General features: G+C 38.5%; 1 protein-coding gene across 4 annotated transcripts in view; it reads left to right on the forward strand.

Moving 5' to 3' along the window:
• LOC306859714 (cadherin-like protein 26) overlaps positions 1–16,808 on the forward strand; it is a 32,542-nt gene extending 15,734 nt beyond the window's left edge. For 2 of the 4 annotated variants that reach the window (XM_079400918.1, XM_079400920.1), the window contains 10 exons: positions 99–418; positions 526–668; positions 961–1,185; positions 1,778–1,999; positions 2,894–3,012; positions 3,844–3,945; positions 14,204–14,287; positions 14,377–14,412; positions 14,502–14,594; positions 15,838–16,808. In XM_079400918.1, the coding sequence (XP_079257044.1) occupies positions 99–418; positions 526–668; positions 961–1,185; positions 1,778–1,999; positions 2,894–3,012; positions 3,844–3,945; positions 14,204–14,287; positions 14,377–14,412; positions 14,502–14,594; positions 15,838–16,044 (1,551 nt within the window). In that variant the 3' untranslated portion in view covers positions 16,045–16,808. The remainder of the gene's footprint in view (positions 1–98; positions 419–525; positions 669–960; positions 1,186–1,777; positions 2,000–2,893; positions 3,013–3,843; positions 3,946–14,203; positions 14,288–14,376; positions 14,413–14,501; positions 14,595–15,837) is intronic. The other 2 variants (XM_079400919.1, XM_079400921.1) reach the window with 1 other exon arrangement.
• The last annotated feature ends 2,402 nt before the right edge of the window (positions 16,809–19,210 follow it).

Below are 19,210 nucleotides of genomic sequence, written 5' to 3' on the forward strand. Positions count from 1 at the left end.
GGGATAGGAGCTATTTTAAACACAGAACAGATACTAAAACATCTCTATATACATTTATTTAAATTTTTCTCTAAACTCTCTTTATTTTTGGCTTCTAGCAAATGGACTATGAGGAGCAAACAAATCACAATCTGTCCATCAGTGTCCAGAATGAAATTCCTTACTTTTCCTGTAAGATTAAAGAGAAAGTACCAAATGCCATGTGGGCGCTCGACAAAATACCCCAAAGCTCTGACATGAGTGCTGCAAACCTCAATAACAACATTCCAGTGACCATTTATGTAGAAGATGTCAATGACCCTCCAGTGTTTATACCCCCTGTTAAACATGTTGTGGTAATGGAGAACATAGATGTAGGAACAAGTCTTACAACCTTCACTGCTAAAGACATGGATGGAAGCCACGTAAACACATTTAAGTAAGAGAAGCTAATATTACTGTATGTTTCACTATTGGCACTGACACTGTATCATTGTTAAAAGAAAAGCATCAGGTGAATTCATCTGGTGTTTCTTCAAATATCAGATTTGTTACAGGTGAAGATATTGATAAATGGATAACTATTGATGCAACAACAGGAAAAGTATCCACAATTAAAATCCTGGATAGAGAGTCACCATTTGTGATAAACGGCACCTATACAGCAACCCTTTATGCTGTGGATGAAGGTAAGACATGAAATGTACTCATAACTATTACCGATATTATCATATTATACCAAGTATACCTGGACAGACCTTTCCTTTTATTTTCAAATTAATTTAATTTGAGATACATGAGCATTTACGGAATGACCTGTGACTACTTGCATCTTGTTTAACTGATATATAGTTTACTTACATCAAACAACTCTCAATCTCTTTCAAATATTTGATACACTAAGCTTGCAACCTCATGATTCCTGATCATATTTTATACTAATAAACTGAATTTCTATTTCCTCCATTCTCTGATCTGCAGGTGTTCCTCCGCTGTCAGGCACTGGAACTCTAGTCATTCACCTGAATGATCAAAATGATAACGTACCAATACTGGATATGAACAATGTCAGCATTTGCATAGATAAAGAACCCACAATGGTCAACATCACAGCCGTAGACCTGGACTCTCCTCCATATGGATCGCCTTTCTACTATGAGCTTTTAGGAGATGTTAAGGACAAATGGAGGGTTGAACCAGCTCATGGTAAAGCCACTGTCTTCTCCACTCGGTCCCAGACCACCCTACTCTCACTGAACATCATATTTCACTTTGAAAACACATCACAGAAGTAAAATGGTTTATGAACACAGTTTTATGTTGACTTTAGGAAAATAATGTCTTGAGCGTTCTTCCATGACCTCCTTAAGATTGTGTTTCTATGCCAGCCACAATTTTTGAATAATTAAGATTTAAGTTTTTGAAAGAAAAATATTATTCAGCACAACTATTTTCAACATTGATATTAAGAAATGTTTCTTGAGCAGCAAATCAGCATATTAGGATGATTTCTGAAGGAATATGTGACACTGACAACAGGAGTAATGATGCTGAAAATTCAGCTTTAATCACAGGAATAAATTACATTTTACATTATATTTAATATAAAATAGTTATTTAAAATGTAATAATATTTAACAATATTACTGTATTATTGATCAAATAAATGTAGCCTTGGTGAGCATAAAAGACTTATTTAAAAACATTTAAATCTCTTAATTATTCCTAATTTTGACCCATAGTATATACGTACACTAATACTAACTCTCATTTTATCATCACACTTTTTCTCCTAAAGGCACAACGGTGAATCTTGTAAAAGAAAAACGTGTGTATTCAGGTCATCACCTCCTCCAGATCAAAATATCAGACCAGCAGGGATTATACTCCATCCAGAACCTGACGGTCACGGTGTGTGACTGCTCTATCACTCCCACTTGCCATGTCAGGATGGTCTCACAAGCTCGGATGGGGCCTGTTGCCACCTTCTTGGTTGTTCTTGCAATTCTGATTCTCACAGGTGAGATGGTGATGTCTAATGTTTGGATGAGGATTTTGAAAACTGTTTCATAACTGAAAACCCATCCTTCTGTACAAGTCAATCCAACCATTAAAGGTGCGGTAAAACAACAAAAGACTTGTTGTTGACAAAAAAACCCCCTGTAAAAACCTGTTTTTTGAATGGCACATACAGTTTTGAAATGTTATTTAATTTGTTCTCTGTAAATACTGTAGTTTTGTTTTGCTTCAAGGTACTTAGAATGTTTGTTTTTCTGCATTTGGGGAAAAATATGGGTAATTTTAAGGAATAGTTCACCTAAAAATTTAAATTTACTGACAATTTACTCATCCAAGACATGGATGAGTTTGTTTGTTCTGAACAAATCTAAGCTGTCATATCTTGTAAATAAAGACTCCTGGATTCGAACTGTATGTACGTGCTTTTACTGAAAACTCTGAAATAACATTACATGTATTTTGCAGAGGATAACATGAGGGTGAGTAATTAATGACAGAATTTTCATTTCTGGGTGAATTATCCCTTTTATGATGGATTTTTTTTTCTTACACACATGCATTTTGTTCACTTTAAAAGACATTAACTGATGGACTGGAGTGGTGTGGATTACTGGATTATTGTGATGTTTTATCAGCTGTTTGTACTCTTATTCTAACGGCACCCATTCACTGCAGAGCATCCATTGGTGAACAAGTGATGCAATACTACATTTCTCCAAATCTGATCCCATGAAGAAACAAACTTATCTAAGTTATCTAAGAGTAAATTTTCAGCAAATTTAATTTTTGTGTAAACTATTTATTTAAACACTTCAAAGTTTGTTCAAAGCTGCTGACTTTGAGAAAGTGTGAAAGTATCCAAGTTTAAAAGAAACACTCACTTTTTATATTTCAGTAATGTGCTTAATGAGTCTACTGATGTCCTGCAAGGAGGAGAAAAAAATGATTATGATGGATGATGGCCTCGGTCATCTCATCACAACAAATACGGAAAATCCAGGAACAGACTGCATGGTAATTTCATCACACAACTAGTAATGTTTGGATTTGTGCATTTTATTCAGTTTTAGGTAACACTTTACAACAAGGATTTATGTCAACATTAGCTCAAGTAATTTATGAAAACAACATGAAAGAACAATGCACACAGGATTTGTTAATGTTAATGTTAAAAATGACATATCAAGTAGGCTACATCTTGTATAATTTGATACGCACACACACACATACACACACACACACACACATGTTGGGTTTCCATGTTTTATGGGGACATCCCATAGGCGTAATGGTTTTTATACTGTACAATCTGTATGTGCTATTGCCCTACACCAACCCTACACCTAAACTTAGCCCTCACAGGAAACATGCTGCATTTTTAGATTTTCAAAAAACTTTATGCTGTATGATTTATAAGCTTGTTTCCTCATGGGGACCAAAAAATGTCCCCACAAGATTAAGATTTACTGGTATTACTATCATTGTGGGGACATTTGGTCCCCAGGACGTGATGAATACCAGGTGCACACACACACACACACACACACACACATACACACACACACACACACACACACACACACACACGCACACACTTGTTATTAGTGTTGTAATTAATTATTGTAATATAACAAATACTGTAAAATAACACACATAACATTACATTACCTTTATAGATAAAAAATGCTGTAAACATGAGCATGGTTAGAACATAATTCATTGTTTATCTATAATAAACCAAACATTAGTGTAAAGTATTGATAAATTCAACCCAAATTTATATCAAACATTAAACATTTGTTGCCTTGAATAACTTTTAATGTAAATCTTGATGTGTTCATGAAGGTGCCTTCCAGTGTAGGTATTCACAAAACTGATTCTTCCAACATAAACGGTATAAATGCAACAACAAATATAAACTCAAGCCAGAAGGTCACAACACAAATCGTGAGTAACAATAAAACTCTTCATGTTCTTTGACAATTGGGGTGAATTAGAGCATTCTGGGAAATAATATTTTGCTGCCAAACCAAGTTCAAACATTTATTTTAATTTAATCTATAATGTTTCTGGAAATACCTTGTATGTTGTGTTTATGATAAATTGTTCATGAATGATTAAAACAAAAAAAAGAAGAAGAAAAAAATCAATGTTTAAATTAAATTAAATTAAGTGTTAAAAGCAGATCTTATTTCTACTTCCTTAAACTGAAATTCTGCATCCTGTTTGCTCCCATAAACAGGAGACGGCAACACTTTAGAATACTGTTGCTTCATTAATGAGAATAACTACACAGGAACAATTGACTAATGCACTATTAACATTGCAGTAACTACTATTATCTAACAAGAAAATATGATTAATAATTTAGTAAGTAATAGTGCTCAGTTGAAACGGGTAGCTCACTATTAGCTAATCAATAACTATATATATAAAGTGGGTTATGACCAATCTTGGACCTGCGTGTTCTGAACTGGGCCCTTCACAAGCTGCCTCCCTGGACACGTTCCACTGCCAGCTGTTTTACTCCCTATCCGAGGGGACCCTTGGCACAGACGCACTGGCACACAGCTCGCCTCGGGGCCTATGCAAATATGCATTTCCCCCAGTGAGCCTTCTTGCACAGACACTGTGCAAGGTCAGGGAGGACGAGGAGCAGGTCCTCTTAGTAGCGCCATACTGACCCAATCGGACTTGGTTCCCAGAACTAATGCTCCTCGCGACAGCCATTCCTTGGCAAGTTCCTCTGAGGAGGGATCTCCTTTCTCAGAGAGGGGGCACCCTCTGGCACCCGCTTCCAGACTCCCTGGACGGGACACGGAGGTTCTAGGTCGGCTAACTCCAGCGGTAGTAAACACCATCACTTCAGCTAGAGCCCCGTCTACAAGACACGCTTACAGGCTGAAGAGGAACCTGTTCGTCAATTGGTGTTCTTCCCGCTGGGAAGACCCCCGGAGATGCCCAATCACGGTCGTGCTCTCTTTCCTGCAAGCTGGGTTGGAGCGAAGGCTGTCTCCCTCCACCCTCAAAGTGTATGTTGCCGCTATTGCCGCACATCACGATGCAGTAGACAGTAAGTCTGTGGGGAAGCACGACTTGGTCATCAGGTCAGAGGGGCAAGGAGGTTAAATCCTCCGCGCCCTCATCTGGTACCCTCCTGGGATCTCCCCTCGGTCCTGGCGGCCTTGAAGGAGGAGCCCTTCGAGCCTCTGCAGTCAGTAGAGCTTAAGTTTCTGTCATTGAAGTCAGCGCTCCTCACTGCATTGGCCTCGGTCAAGAGGGTAGGGGACCTGCAGGCATTTTCGGTCGACGATTCATGCCTAGAATTCAGGCCGGCTGACTCTCAGGTTGTCCTGAGACCCTGGCCTGGATATGTGCCCAAAGTTACCACCACAACCTTCAGGGATCAGGTGGTGAACTTGCAAGTGCTGCCCCGGGAGGAGGCAGACCCAGCCATTGAAACATGCACACCAACTGTCACTGGCTTGTTTTGTTAACACTCGAAGGTGATTGGGCTCTCGGGCGAGATCCCATTAGTCAGTCACACTGACGCTGCGTCCTCTAGAGGGCGCTATGAGAACGCCTTTGGCGTGTCCGGTGTGTGAATGAAAAACGACAATGAACTTGACATAGGCAGGCGGCAGCCTATGACGTAAACGACTACGGCTATAAAAGAGCACCTGTGTAATACGTCATCCACTTCTTTGTCTGAAGGAGATGCAGGAATGCCCGAAGACGCAGCAACTCGTTCCCTATTCTCAGGGAACCATGGTTACATGCATAACCATGCAGTTATGTCGGGTTGTGAGGATTTCGAAAGGGAACTCCACGCTGCATCCTCTAGAGGGCGCTATGGGAACAAAATACCAACGCTGCCATGCTGAGGGATGAGTGTCCAAATACTGTATTTCCTAAGTCAAAGACTCAGAGGAATATATCCCTGCCCCCGCAAATCGCCGTGGCCATAGCCCAAGCCAAAAGGCCTCCTACAGGCAAGCTCAAGCTTGCCACGTCATAGACTAGCTCTCCCACCAAAGTATGGAACTCCAAGAGTGGAGTTCTCTGCATATCGACTAAAGTGAGAGGAGACCTAGCTACACTCAACGCCAAGGGCAGTTATTGAAGCTCAAAGAAAGAGCCTACAAACTCATATTCCTGCCAAAGACGGAGCTCTGAAAAGCGGAGGCATCAGCAGGATGACTTTCTTAAATGAGAGGAAGCCTAACAACACTCAAACCTAGTTGAGGAGCTCTTAAGAGTGGAGGTCTCAGCATGATGACTCTCTAGAACGAGAGGAGACCTGACTACACTCAGCGCTAGAGACAGCTAGCGAGGCTCAAACAAGAGCCTACATACTAATAGGGCTGCCTAAGCAGAGCTCTGGAGAGCAGAGGCTTAAGCAGAATGACTATTAAGTGAGAGGAAGTCTAGCAACACTCGATCCTGGTAGGGTAGCTCTTACGAGTGGAGGTCTCAGCATATTGACTCTCTAAAACAAGAGGAGACCTGGCTATTGGAGACAGTTAATGAGGCTCAGAAGAAAGAGCCTACACATTAATACTGCCTGAGCGGAGCTCTTCTAAAACCAGAGGAAGCATAGCAACACTCAGCCCTAGATGAAGAGCTCTTAAGAGTGGAGGTCTCAGCATAACAACTCTCTCAGCGAGAGGAGACCTGACTACACTCAATGCTAGAGACAGTTAGTGAGGCTCAAAGAAAGAGCCTACACATTCATACTGCCTAAGCGGAGCTCTGGAGAGCGGAGGCTTTAGCAGAATAACTCTCTTAAATGAGAGGAAGCCTAACAACACTCAGCCCTAGTTGATGAGCTCTTAAGAGTGGAGGTCTCAGCATGATGACTCCCTAGAACGAGACGAGACCTAGCCACACTGAACGCCCGAGACAGTAGTGAGGCTCACTATAGAGCCTATACACTAATAGTACTGCCTAAGCGGAGCTCTAGGGAACTGAAATCTAGGCATAGCGACCCACAAAGGGAGGGGAGTGCACCAGGCTCAAGAACAGCTGATCAGGGAAGCTCACAGAGAGCCTCACAACCCGACATAACTGCAACTTTTTTTTTTTAATTCTAGGGAGCAGAGTGCTCAGCCTAACTCTCTAGGTCAGAGGAGCACAAACCATGCTCAACCTAAAAACATTCATTACACAGTTTCTATTCTGAAAAAACAAATAGAAACAAAAAAGAAATTCTGAAAGAGAAAGCACTCCTCGTTAGATTCCTTCCATGCCCCGCCTACAATCCCGTGATCGGTCTGTCTAACTGCCCTGGCAGCCACGAGACCCGAGACACGGGTGAGAGACGCTCAATTCTCAATCTTTTATAGTCAATCAAGCATTCGAGGCATACTTAATGCAGTCACATCTCACAGCGTGCATTTAGCTCCCCCGAGAGCCAAACACACTCTGTTCAAACATTAAATTCGTCAAGAATCAGGAGAATACACTGCATTAAGCTTGTTCAACTCCCTCGAGAGGTGAACGTGCTCGTGCAAATGCTGACTAAAACTTGAGTAAAGACAGGCTTTACCTCTGCTAGTAGTAGCCCCGTGAATGCCAACAATGAGCGCATCCTATTCTCTCGTGAGTCAAACATTTGTGCTTCCGTACACAAGGGCTTGAAGACAAAGAAGAGGATGACGTATTACACAGTTTTTTTGTTTAATTGAATGCTTGAAAAAAAAAAAAAAAAAAATGTCATCGTCAAAACATAACAATACAACAACCGTTCGGGGACATTCAGTCTTTCAGTCCAAAGGAAGTGCCAAGTCCTTCAACAAAGTCATTGATCTTATTGCTTTTATATTCATAGAGAACTCAATAGAATCAAAATAAATTTTCATTTCAAGTTTGAATCTTAAAAAAAGAGGTTTGCATTTAGAAAATTTACATTTATGAATATGATATTTAGCTAACAGGAAAAAAAGGTTTATACAATAAGCATCACTTTTTTTCACATTCATGAAAGCCAAAAATGATTGCTATAAGTAAACTCAAAATTAGGATTCACATAACATTCGATAAAGTCAAGAATGTCACACCAAAAATGTTGTGTAAGAGCAATTCCAGAATAAATGTAAAGACGTTTCATTGTTTTCTAAACAGAAAGAAGGGTTGGTGTTAATATCATTCTTAAGTCTTTTAAGAGAGCACTTATCCGGGCATCAGCAACAATTGAAAACTCTTTCGGACTAACAGGAATTCCATGCTTAGCTGCTAAAAACTCAGAGTAATTACAGATTGAACCATTTTGACTGAAAAGTTGAGACAAAAATAATACCATATTTAAACCAATTTAAAAAAAAAAAGGAGATTTGTGTTTATACATTAGATTCTTGTTATTCCAGATTAGATACGAGTGAGGTGTAACATTGTGTTTAAAAATGAGGGACCAAGCCAACAACATTTGCCTATGAAAAAGAGATCATTTGACAGGGATTTTCATGATGTTATAGTTACAGATTAATAAGAAACTTAAACCACCTAGTTTGGAAAAAACAACATTAGGGATCAGATTCCATATAGATGAGGATATTCATCCAAACAAAGTGTAGAAGCATTGTATAATTTTTTTTAAGAATGGCAGTGTCAACATTCAATGAGAGAGCAGCATATGTTAACCTTGACAAACCTTCAGCTTTGGCTAGTAAGATTGACGTATTACACAGGTGCTCTTTTATACCCGCAGTTGTTTACGTCATAGACTGCCGCCTGCCAATGTCAAGTTCATTGTCGTTTTTCATTCATGCTTCAGACAACGGTCACGCTGAAGGTGTCCCCATAGGGCCCTCTAGAGGACACAGCGTGGAGTTGCCTTTCTACTAATTACTTGGATCAGTATTCTAAAGTGAAAAGCATCTTAACTCCCTAACGTCATTGTAAGCTTTTGAGCTAAATCTACGGTTTTGGATAGTAATGACTCATGTGTTACTACATCCTTCTGAAGAAACTGCTAATTATTTGGATCCGTATTCTAAAGTGAAGATCTACATGAAACATTTGCAAAACATGAATTACTAACCAGGATCTTACAAAAACCTCAAAAGTTTACAATGACTTCAGTAATTACCAAGGAGTTATCACGGTCTTATAAAAAAAAAAATAGTAATTGCTTTAGAAGGGTGTAGTAACACCTGAATAATTACTATCCAATACTTTACATAGCCCTCAAATACAGTGCCCGGGAGGGGCCGTCTTCGGTTCACATAGTTTTGTCGTGAATGTGATATTATGTCATGGCATCGAGATGCTATGTTGAGGGAACGACATAAGCTGTGTCTCATTTAGAAGGATGCGTCCTCCGGAGGTCGAATCCTCTGTAGGTCGCATGCTCTGTAGGATGCGTAACGAAGTGTCCTCAACCTAGAATTAAAAACGAGACGGCCTTCGTAGGATGGGAAGAAAAGGAAACAGGAAGTATCACGTTGATTTGCCAACACATTTAGAGAATCGTTGCGCTCTCACACTCCTTGAATGAAGGAAAATTATTTCTAAATTTAGAAAGTAATTTGAAAAACAAATGCTTTTGTTTTATTTTGCTCAATGTTTGAGGAGTTGCAGCGTACATACAATAGACATCTGTTAAAGAAAAAAGGAGGAGGATATTAAGAACAAAGTTTATCTGTTTTTACTGGAGGTACTTTAAAGTGGAAGTGAAGCAGTCAGTTAAGTTTACATTATTTAGTAAAGTTATTTCCAATTTGATTAAAAAATATATAACAAACATGATTAATGTAACCATTTTAAAGAAAAAAGGTTGTTTTGTTATAGCTTTTGGAGCAAGGGCGCCGCCATCTTGCAGTACCACAGCGTGTGACGTCACGGGGTTGGTTCGCTCCGATGGCCAGTATAGTAATATGCGCATTTCTTTACATTTTGAACACACAAATGTTATTTTAACACACAAATAATTTGGTTTTCACCATCATTTGGATGAATATTCAACATCAAACTGTCTATATGATAAGTTTTGATCGTTGTATCCCAAACATTGTTTTCATAATGACAGGCGCAATTTGATGTAAACAAACAATGCTTCATTCAGTATGTTCATCTGCGAATACATTTAGCTTTCCTGCTGTTAACAGGCCGTAGTGTTTAATCACCTCTCTGAACAGGGCAGTGCTGCTTCCTCAATAAAGTTTATCATTCTCACGTGTTTTAAGCCTTGTCAGTTTAAATATTAAAGTGTTTTAAGCCATTCAAGCATGAGACAGCACAAAATAGATTTCAATGCGGTACTTACACGCTGGGATAGACATTTCTCATGCGGTAATCATGTGCCGGTGGCACCGCACACACACAAAAAGCCACAGCTCGGCTCGGACAGCACGTGAGTACCAAATTAAGCTTTCTTTTGCGCCTTCATCAGCAAATGCACACAAAATAAAATCAGAATGACAGTCTTGAGGAGTATTCACGTAAACGAGTACTGTTTCCAATCCGCACTTTACCCAGCCATCCTACAACATGTCCTCTCAACCCAATCCCCTCACACCTTCTCCAAACAATCTCTCCCACACTCCTACCAGCACTCACACACATTATCAACACATTTCTCCTCACAGGCATCTTCCCCACAGCATTCAAGCAGGCTCGGGTAACCCCACTGCTCAAAAAACCTACATTAAACACTTCTCTTTTAGAAAACTGCAGACCTGTCTCTCTCCTTCCATTCGTAGGGAAAACACTCGAAAGAGTTGTCTTCAACCAGCTCTCACGGTTTCTTTCACAGTACAACAAACTGGATGCTAAACAGTCAGGTTTCAGGAGTGGCCATTCAACAGAGACTGTGCTACTCTCAGTCACTGAAGCCCTGCGAACTGCAAAGGCCGATTCCAAATCATCAGTCCTCATTCTGCTGGATCTTTCTGCTGCTTTTGACACTGTCAATCATCAGATTCTCCTGTCTACTCTCTCATCACTGGGCATCACTGGGATTCCACTTCGCTGGTTTGAATCCTATCTCACCGGTAGATCTTTCAGGGTGGCCTGGGGAGGGGAGGTATCCAAACCACATCAACTGGTCACTGGAGTTCCTCAGGGATCGGTTCTTGGACCCATCCTCTTCTCCACATACACTACATCACTGGGTCCCATCATACATGCACATGGCTTCTCCTATCACTGCTACGCCGATGACACACAGCTCTATCTCTCTTTTCAACCAGATGAGCCAACGGTAGCTGCACAGATCTCAGGCTGCCTGGCGGACATCTCGGCATGGATGAAAGAACATCACCTACAGCTCAACCTGGCAAAGACGGAGCTTCTTGTCTTCCCTGCCACTCCGACTCTACAGCATGACTTCACGATTCAGTTCGGCTCATCAATGATTACCTCATCAACTTCGGTCAGAAATCTTGGTGTAATCTTTGATGACCAGCTGACCTTCAAAGAGCACATTGCAAAGACTGCTCGATCCTGCAGATTTGCACTACACAACATCAGAAAGATCAGGCCCTTTCTGACAAAGCATGCTGCATAACTTCTTGTCCAGGCCCTTGCCGTTTCTAGGCTGGACTACTGCAATGCTCTTCTGGCTGGTCTGCCATCAAACACAATCAAACCTCTACAAATGATTCAGAATGCAGCGGCACGACTGATCTTCAATGAGCCCAAAAGAGCGCATGTTACGCCTCTCTTCATCTCCTAGCATTGGCTACCAGTGGCAGCTCACATCAAGTTCAAGTCACTGATGCTTGCGTACAGAACTACCACAGGCTCAGCACCCTCCTACTTCCACTCACTATTACGAACCTACATCCCCTCCAGAAGTCTGAGATCTGCTAGTGAGCGACGCCTTGTGGTACCATCACAGAGAGGCTCAAAATCACTCTCCAGAACATTCTCGTTCACCATTCCTGGCTGGTGGAATAATCTTCCCACCCCTATCTGGAATGCTGGATCCCTGTCAATCTTCAAGCAACAACTGAAAACTCATCTCTTTCGGCAGTACTTGACTTCATCCTAAACTTAAAAAAAAAAAAAAAAAAAAAAACCTTTATCTTTCCCTCTGTCTTTCTCTCCCTCCCTTACTAGCTTGTACTTATTTGAACAATGACTGAGACTTGGTGTTACGAGCACTTCCTGCCTCTTCAAGATGAATCGCATTTTGTATTCCCCAATTGTAAGTCGCTTTGGATAAAAGTGTCTGCCAAATGACTAAATGTTACCCCAAACCAGCAGGTTCACGACTTCTCCAACCCCTACTGCTCGGTTCCATCGCCGTATCGACTCAAATGCATAGGCAATTGAACTTATTATGGACTCAACAGTGCTTTCAAGGTCATCGTCCTCCATTTCAAAACAAGCGTGTGTTCAAAATGTAAAGAAATGCGTATATTACTATACTGGCCATCGGGGCGAACCAACCCCGTGACGTCACACGCTGTGGTACTGCAAGATGGCGGCGCCCTTGCTCCAAAAACTATTAAAAACAATCTTTTTTCTTTAAAATGGTTACATTAATCATGTTCGTTATATATTTTTTAATCAAAGTGGAAATCACTTTACTAAATAATGTAAATTTAACTGACTGCTTCACTTCCACTTTAAGTTAAGTTGAAAACACCACCGCGCTTGTGTGTACATCTGCCGGCACCAGCATTTTTCAAATTAATTACGGTTGTTTACGGCAACGCAAAGAATTGTGGGTTATCTGTAGCAGCGAAGGATACACCTGATGCATCCTCCGAATTCCTGTGAAAGAAGCATTCGGAGTGTCCTACTTGCTTTTCGATGACATATGCACCCTTTGAATGAGATCTCCGAAGGACGCATCCTTCTAAATGAGACACAGCTATATTTTTCTCGTGGCCACGAGTTTAAAGTGTAAACAAACCTACCTGACCATAGCAACCCGGGATTATCAGATATGGATAAAACATTTTTATTAACATTAAACATTTAATTTAATATATGTATATTATTAATTAGGTTATATTACCTTGTTAGGGCTATATTTTATATTTATTTCATATATAATATTTTCTTATTTCCCCTTTCAATTTGTGTATATCTAATTAACGTTCTATATAATTATGCTATTTTCTACCATATATTTAGCAAATATTGCAAACGCCTGACAATAATGCCAATACTTTATGACTGTAGGCTATTTATGCAGTGCATGATGATAAATGAGCGTGTTGTGTTTTCATTTACATATGAAACTACGTGAATGATTAATTCCTCAACGAAACGCTAGGCAGTAGGCTATAATATGAATAATTATTAATTCGCAGAAAAAAAATAAATATACTGTATGTTAAATTCAACCTTTAAACTGCATTTCCAATAGGCTAAAATTCCAGTCAGCATAATCAAAACTTTATGTCGAGCATTTACAGTAGGCTTATTTACAAAACTCGTCAGAACGTTATGTAAAGAGATCAAAATGAAGGGAAAAATCTAATATAAAAATATAATAATAGGGTAATAATAATAATATAATAATAATAATATACAAATATTACAGAAAAATACGATCAGTTAATGGACACACACAGCTAGCAAGACTGTGGGATGGATAAAAATGTTTTCTTGTAGGTCTATTTTATTTTATGTACTTTATGTAACATTTAGCCTATTCATGATTAATGCTGTGTACATCGCGTGCAATTGCCTACAGTCCGGAAGCCTATGGTCAATGTAATAATTGAAATATGTAATAATTTCTATAATAATTAAAATAACAATTTCTTAACTCAAAATAAAATATTAATGTATCCCTGATAATCCCGGGTTGCTATGGTCATGTAGGTTTGTTTACACATTAAACATCCTTATGTCGTGGCCACGAGAAATGGATGTTGTTCCCTCAACAAAACGATCTCTACGACAAAACTAATTGAACCGAAGACGACCCAGGCACCCAGGGATTTGACTTGAGACTTGCTTGTGACTTGAAAGGAATGACTTGGTTCCTCCTCTGGTGAAATCAGCCGCTGAGTTCATGGGTGGAATAAACATATGGCAGGACTTTTACTTTCTGACCCCCGGACTTTCCCCCTCTGCCAACTGCTGGGTCAAAATAACCCAACTGCTGGGTTCGTCCCTTTTTAACCCAGCGCTGGGTTATATTTAACCCAGCATTTGTAGTTATTCATTAATGATGGTACAGTATCCTAAACTGTTACCCAGGAGACCTTTTCTTAAAATGATCATTTTGTTTCATGATATCCAGGTGATGCATAAAGGACAGCAGGCCATTTCACAGGCTCCATCGTCAGTCTACAGCGAACAGACGTTCAAACGCTCGACATATAGGGTTAGTATTAACAGCTACAGCAACATTTCAAAATGTTGGTCATTTTCTTTGTTTTGTGATGGATTGTTTCTGAAATGTATGTTTTCCAGAATTCCACAAGACGTACATTCAGAGACAATTTACAGGTAAGAATAAAATGAGAGTAATAATTCACATCATATAAGAACTCCAGCTCAGCCTTTCTCACATCATCATCTGTGCTTTTTTCAACCAGCAATCGAGTGTGAGATCAAGTTTTAGAAGCAATTCTTCTTACAACACCAAACCATCTTACTTGGATGAAACACTCGCCATTGTCATCAAGCAGGTGATTTTACATTTACACTTTCATTTACATTTAGTCCTTTAGCAGACGCTTTTATCCAAAGTGACTTGCAAATGAGGACAATAGAAGTAATATATAAACAAAACAAGTAATAGAAAAAGAGTAGGGAACACTAGTCTCAGAGGGTCTTTTCGCACTATATATATATATATATATATAAAATAAAACAAGTCAAAAGAATATAAAAAGAATAGAGAATGCTAGTGTTAGGGGTCATTTTTTGTAATAAATAAAAAGAAGACAAGTGGATAGAAAAAGAATAGAGAACATTTTATGCCTCTGTAAGCATGCATTACAACTCTACTTTCTTCATTTCACAACTATAATTTGTGAATTTTAGTAATAAAATGTAATGTAAAATTTATGAATTAATTAATTAAGCATGTTGTGGTAATGTTCCCATTAAGTTAGCCTATAAAAATATTAATTTTTAATATTTTTTATAAAATATTAATGTTTGTTTGTTTGAACATTAAGGGAACATTCCATTTTAGAATTTTCCAAACATTATGGCAAAGTTACTTCTGTATGTTCTCTAAGCATTTTGAAAAAAGTAGTAACATTTAAAAAAACATTAAATGAATGTCCAAATGAAATGTTTTGGTTCCACTTTATTTTGATAGTCCACAGACATTTTAATTATAAGTAACTTTGTAACTACATGTCAAGTGACTCTCATTAGACTATTAGTTACAGTAGGTTAGGGTTAAGGTTAGTAGAATAAGTTGGCATGGACTTGCAAAGTTACTTATATCAGTAGAATGTCTGTTGGGGGAGCATCAAAATAAAGTTAAAAGATATTCAGCAGACAGTCTACTAATACTCTAATGATTGCTAGTTGAACAGCAAAGTTAATTATAGTTAGTAGAACATCTAAAGTGGACTTTCGAAATAAAGGTTTAACACATTTTCAGATATAAAACCTTCCATGAATGATTTGTTAGTAATGATTTTGTACTAATGTTTTGAGAACAATAGTAAAGAGCAGATAACTAAATGAATATTTTATTAATATTACTGGAAGAACATTTGTTCATAACTTCAAGAGAACCTTGTCAGAACATTAATCAAAGTTCTGAGAATGTTCCTTGTTAGTTGAGTGAGCATTTATAACTTTAGATCAGCAGGTTAGATCATGAGAAATACATTTGGTCAAGTATGTCCAAATGTGTGACAGGATGGTGAATAATTTTCATGGGTTTTAATTTTTTCTTCTTCTCCTCAGAAACTGTTTGCTCTCCAAGCCCATGATGAGGAACTTGATATTTACAAACCGCACTGTTACGCAAATGAAGAACAGCCTACAACCAATGATCAATTGGATGCAATATCCATTCCAGAGGATGACTTTCATCCAGAGATGCTTAAAAATCTGGACAACAGGTTCAGTCAGCTAGCAACAATTTCCAGACCTGACCTGATGAGAAGGTGACAATTATCTCAGGAAGTGTAGCCTAAATATGTGACGTCATCATAAATCAATAGTCGACCAAGACAGCCTAAATGCAATGACGGTATTCTGAATTTTTACTACAGTTCTACAGTACCAATAATGATAAATATTCCTACTCTTGCATTTTCTGAATGCAGAAATCCACAGTGCTTGCAAAGCAACAAAGGAGTAGTATTAATCGTTTTATGTGAGCTCAGGTTTTTGGCTTTTGTTCTGTTTATTTTCGTTCTGTATTTTATGAACTGTGTTTATGGGCAATAATTTGAAAGTGAAAGTGACGTCACATGAAGCCAAGTATGGTAACCCATACTCTGAATTTGTGCTCTGCATTTATCCCATCCAAAGTGCACACCCACAGCAGTGAACACACACCCGGAGCATCCATCTCTGGATTTGCAGACATTTAATACAAAAACATATGCTGGTGTAATTATTTGATGAAACCTGCTCTAAGAGTATATGGTGTATATGGGTGGATGGTGATAATACCGTTTTTAGTTGCTGATAAGCGTGTTTGTAGAGAATGTCTATTCAAACTATTTTGACTTTGCCATACAAACTCCTAATATATCTGGGTCTGTTGTTCACCTGGGAGTGAAACTTCTCTGTTGTTTCTGGTGTTTTTAATCCTTCACTGTAAAAATGTAAAACTGACTGTTTTTGACTATTATTTATACTGACGAATGGGAATTGATGAATGTTTAATAAAACTCAGTGTTTAATCTACTGAAGCATAATATGCTACTGGTTTTCTTGTGTGTTAGGTTTTATTTTGACAGGTCTCTCGATCTGTTCAACCTTTTTGTGTGTTGTTTTTTGTGTTTTCTTTTCTTTTTTCTTTTTTTGTTCAACACAGCTCTTGAATAGTTCCCTTTTACAGTAACCGTTTCACAATAGCCCTTTTTATTACTGTCCCGCAACTTCACAAAATCTTTGAATGTATAAGGGAAACGTAAATTTAGCTCAAAGGGAATAATTTATGATTTTATAGGGAATTTGAACAGAATCACTGTTTTACGGCTGATCACTGAGTCGGCAAGCGTTTCACTGAACGAGTCGTATAACATCAACTCTGCACTGGACATTAAAATACAAAATACAGTGCAAACACTATTAAATAGCACAGTAACAAGATCGGCAGTTTAAGACATTAACTTGTAAGCACAAAACACAAGATACTTCTCTTTTCAATATAAATAAGACTTTATTGGATACGTGTAAGACATGTAAACTAACACAAACACACGCATTCACACAGGTTGCAGAAAAGAGAGAAAGGGGGGAAAGAATGAGTTCAGAGAATGAAAATACGAAATCCCAAGTTTATAGCAATATGTGCTATTGCATAGACCTGAACAACCAACAATCACTTAATTAACCCTCGCGTTGAGTTCCTCAATGAGGCTATTAAACGTTATATTAAATGCACCAGTTCAGCTAGAATCTGGGGTTGTACTTGCATTGTCTTTGTGTTAAGGGATTCCCTTTTGTCATCATTGTTTCAGAAAACGGGGTTTCCAAAACGTGGTTTCCCAAGTTTGCTGATTGGCTGAAGTTCAGTAGTCGTTGAAGTGATGTCTTGGGAAGTGATGGTTGGGCGTTGGCTGAAGATGTGGAGTTGTGGTCCGGTTGAGTTTTGAGGCGGTCACACTCGAAGTGAATTCGGAGACACGAAAGTCTCAACGGAAAGAAAAGAAAATGAAGTAAATGAATAACAGGATGTAACGAGACTAGGTGTTTTTTTTCTCATCGTGGTGTTAAGTAGCAGCAGGCATGCAGGCTGAAGCATGCTGGAACGGCGCTCGAAAAATTCACGGGCAAACAGCAGTGGCAAAAAGCATGGGCAAAAGCAATGACTAAAAAGCCAAAGCTAAAAGGTGGCGGCTAAAAGCAGACAAGGCAAAAAAAAAAGCATAATATGATGGTGTCCTGAGTTTTTAAACTCGGCATTTGGACACATCCCAAATGGTGTCTTGACCAATTAGGCATTGTCTTAGCTCGGGGTGTTGCTATGTTTCTCCTCGCAATATATAAATCAACACGTTATTTTATCAATCACATGGTCCAAATTTTCCCAATCTTGCAGAGTATAATTTTGGACATGATTTATATAACAAGAATTTAATGCATTTTACAAAGCATGAATTTTCAAACTCATATACCCAACATGTATATAATCCTATAAACTATTCAATAGTTATTCAAAATACATACACAATAAGTGATTAGCACATGATCGTCAAATGTGTGGGTTACATACATAATATGGAGTTATGCATAGAAATTAGTTGCTCATAAGTCCTTTTAAGGTGATTTTGGTGTATCTACATATGCATTGAAAGGCTGTTTCTGTGCCATTCTGTTAAGTAAGAATGTGTTCTGTGAAGACCAAAGAGGTTAAAATGTCTCATAAGGAATTTCAGTCTGGTTCTTGTCCTGGGTGGGGGAACCCACCCAACGAAGTCTCTACTCATGAGATGTCATGATGTGCTGTGTCTTTGACCATAAATCTTGGTTACTTACACCAAATTTGACAATATCCTTCCTGAATTGGAATTATCAATAAGTGTTCTTTCGTCTTAATGTTGCAAGCTGTTCTGTGAAAGAGTTGGTTTGTTAGGCTTGCTTCAGCCTTGTGGCGCTAGGATGTGATTTATGAACATCCTGTCATCTTGGGCCTCTTTGTGGAATTTCGGATACTCATGTTTCAAGGTTCTGATCGAATCTTAAATTGTCTGATTCACTCTGATACAAATGCATAAAAGTACCATTTATCCAAAAAAAAACTAATGAGATATATATACACACTATCTTATTATTATCTTATACATATATACTTGTATCTTATTACTTTTTTGATGAATGGTACATCATGTATTACTTTTGTTCATGCATTACATCATGTTACTTTTTTCAATGAAGTTTACATGTATTTATTAAAGAGTATTTTATAACATCCAGTGCACTAACATGCGCGCGTGCGCACACACACACACACACACACATATAGATAGATAGATAGAAAGAAAGAAAGAAAGAAAGAAAGAAAGAAAGAAAGAAAGAAAGAAAGAAAGAAAGAAAGAAAGAAAGAAAGAAAGAAAGAAAGAAAAATAGTGCCCTCCATAAGTAACAGTAAAGACAAAAT

The sequence above is a fragment of the Barbus barbus genome, assembly GCF_936440315.1.
Source record: "Barbus barbus genome assembly, chromosome: 40".
Taxonomy (NCBI): Eukaryota; Metazoa; Chordata; class Actinopteri; order Cypriniformes; family Cyprinidae; genus Barbus; species Barbus barbus.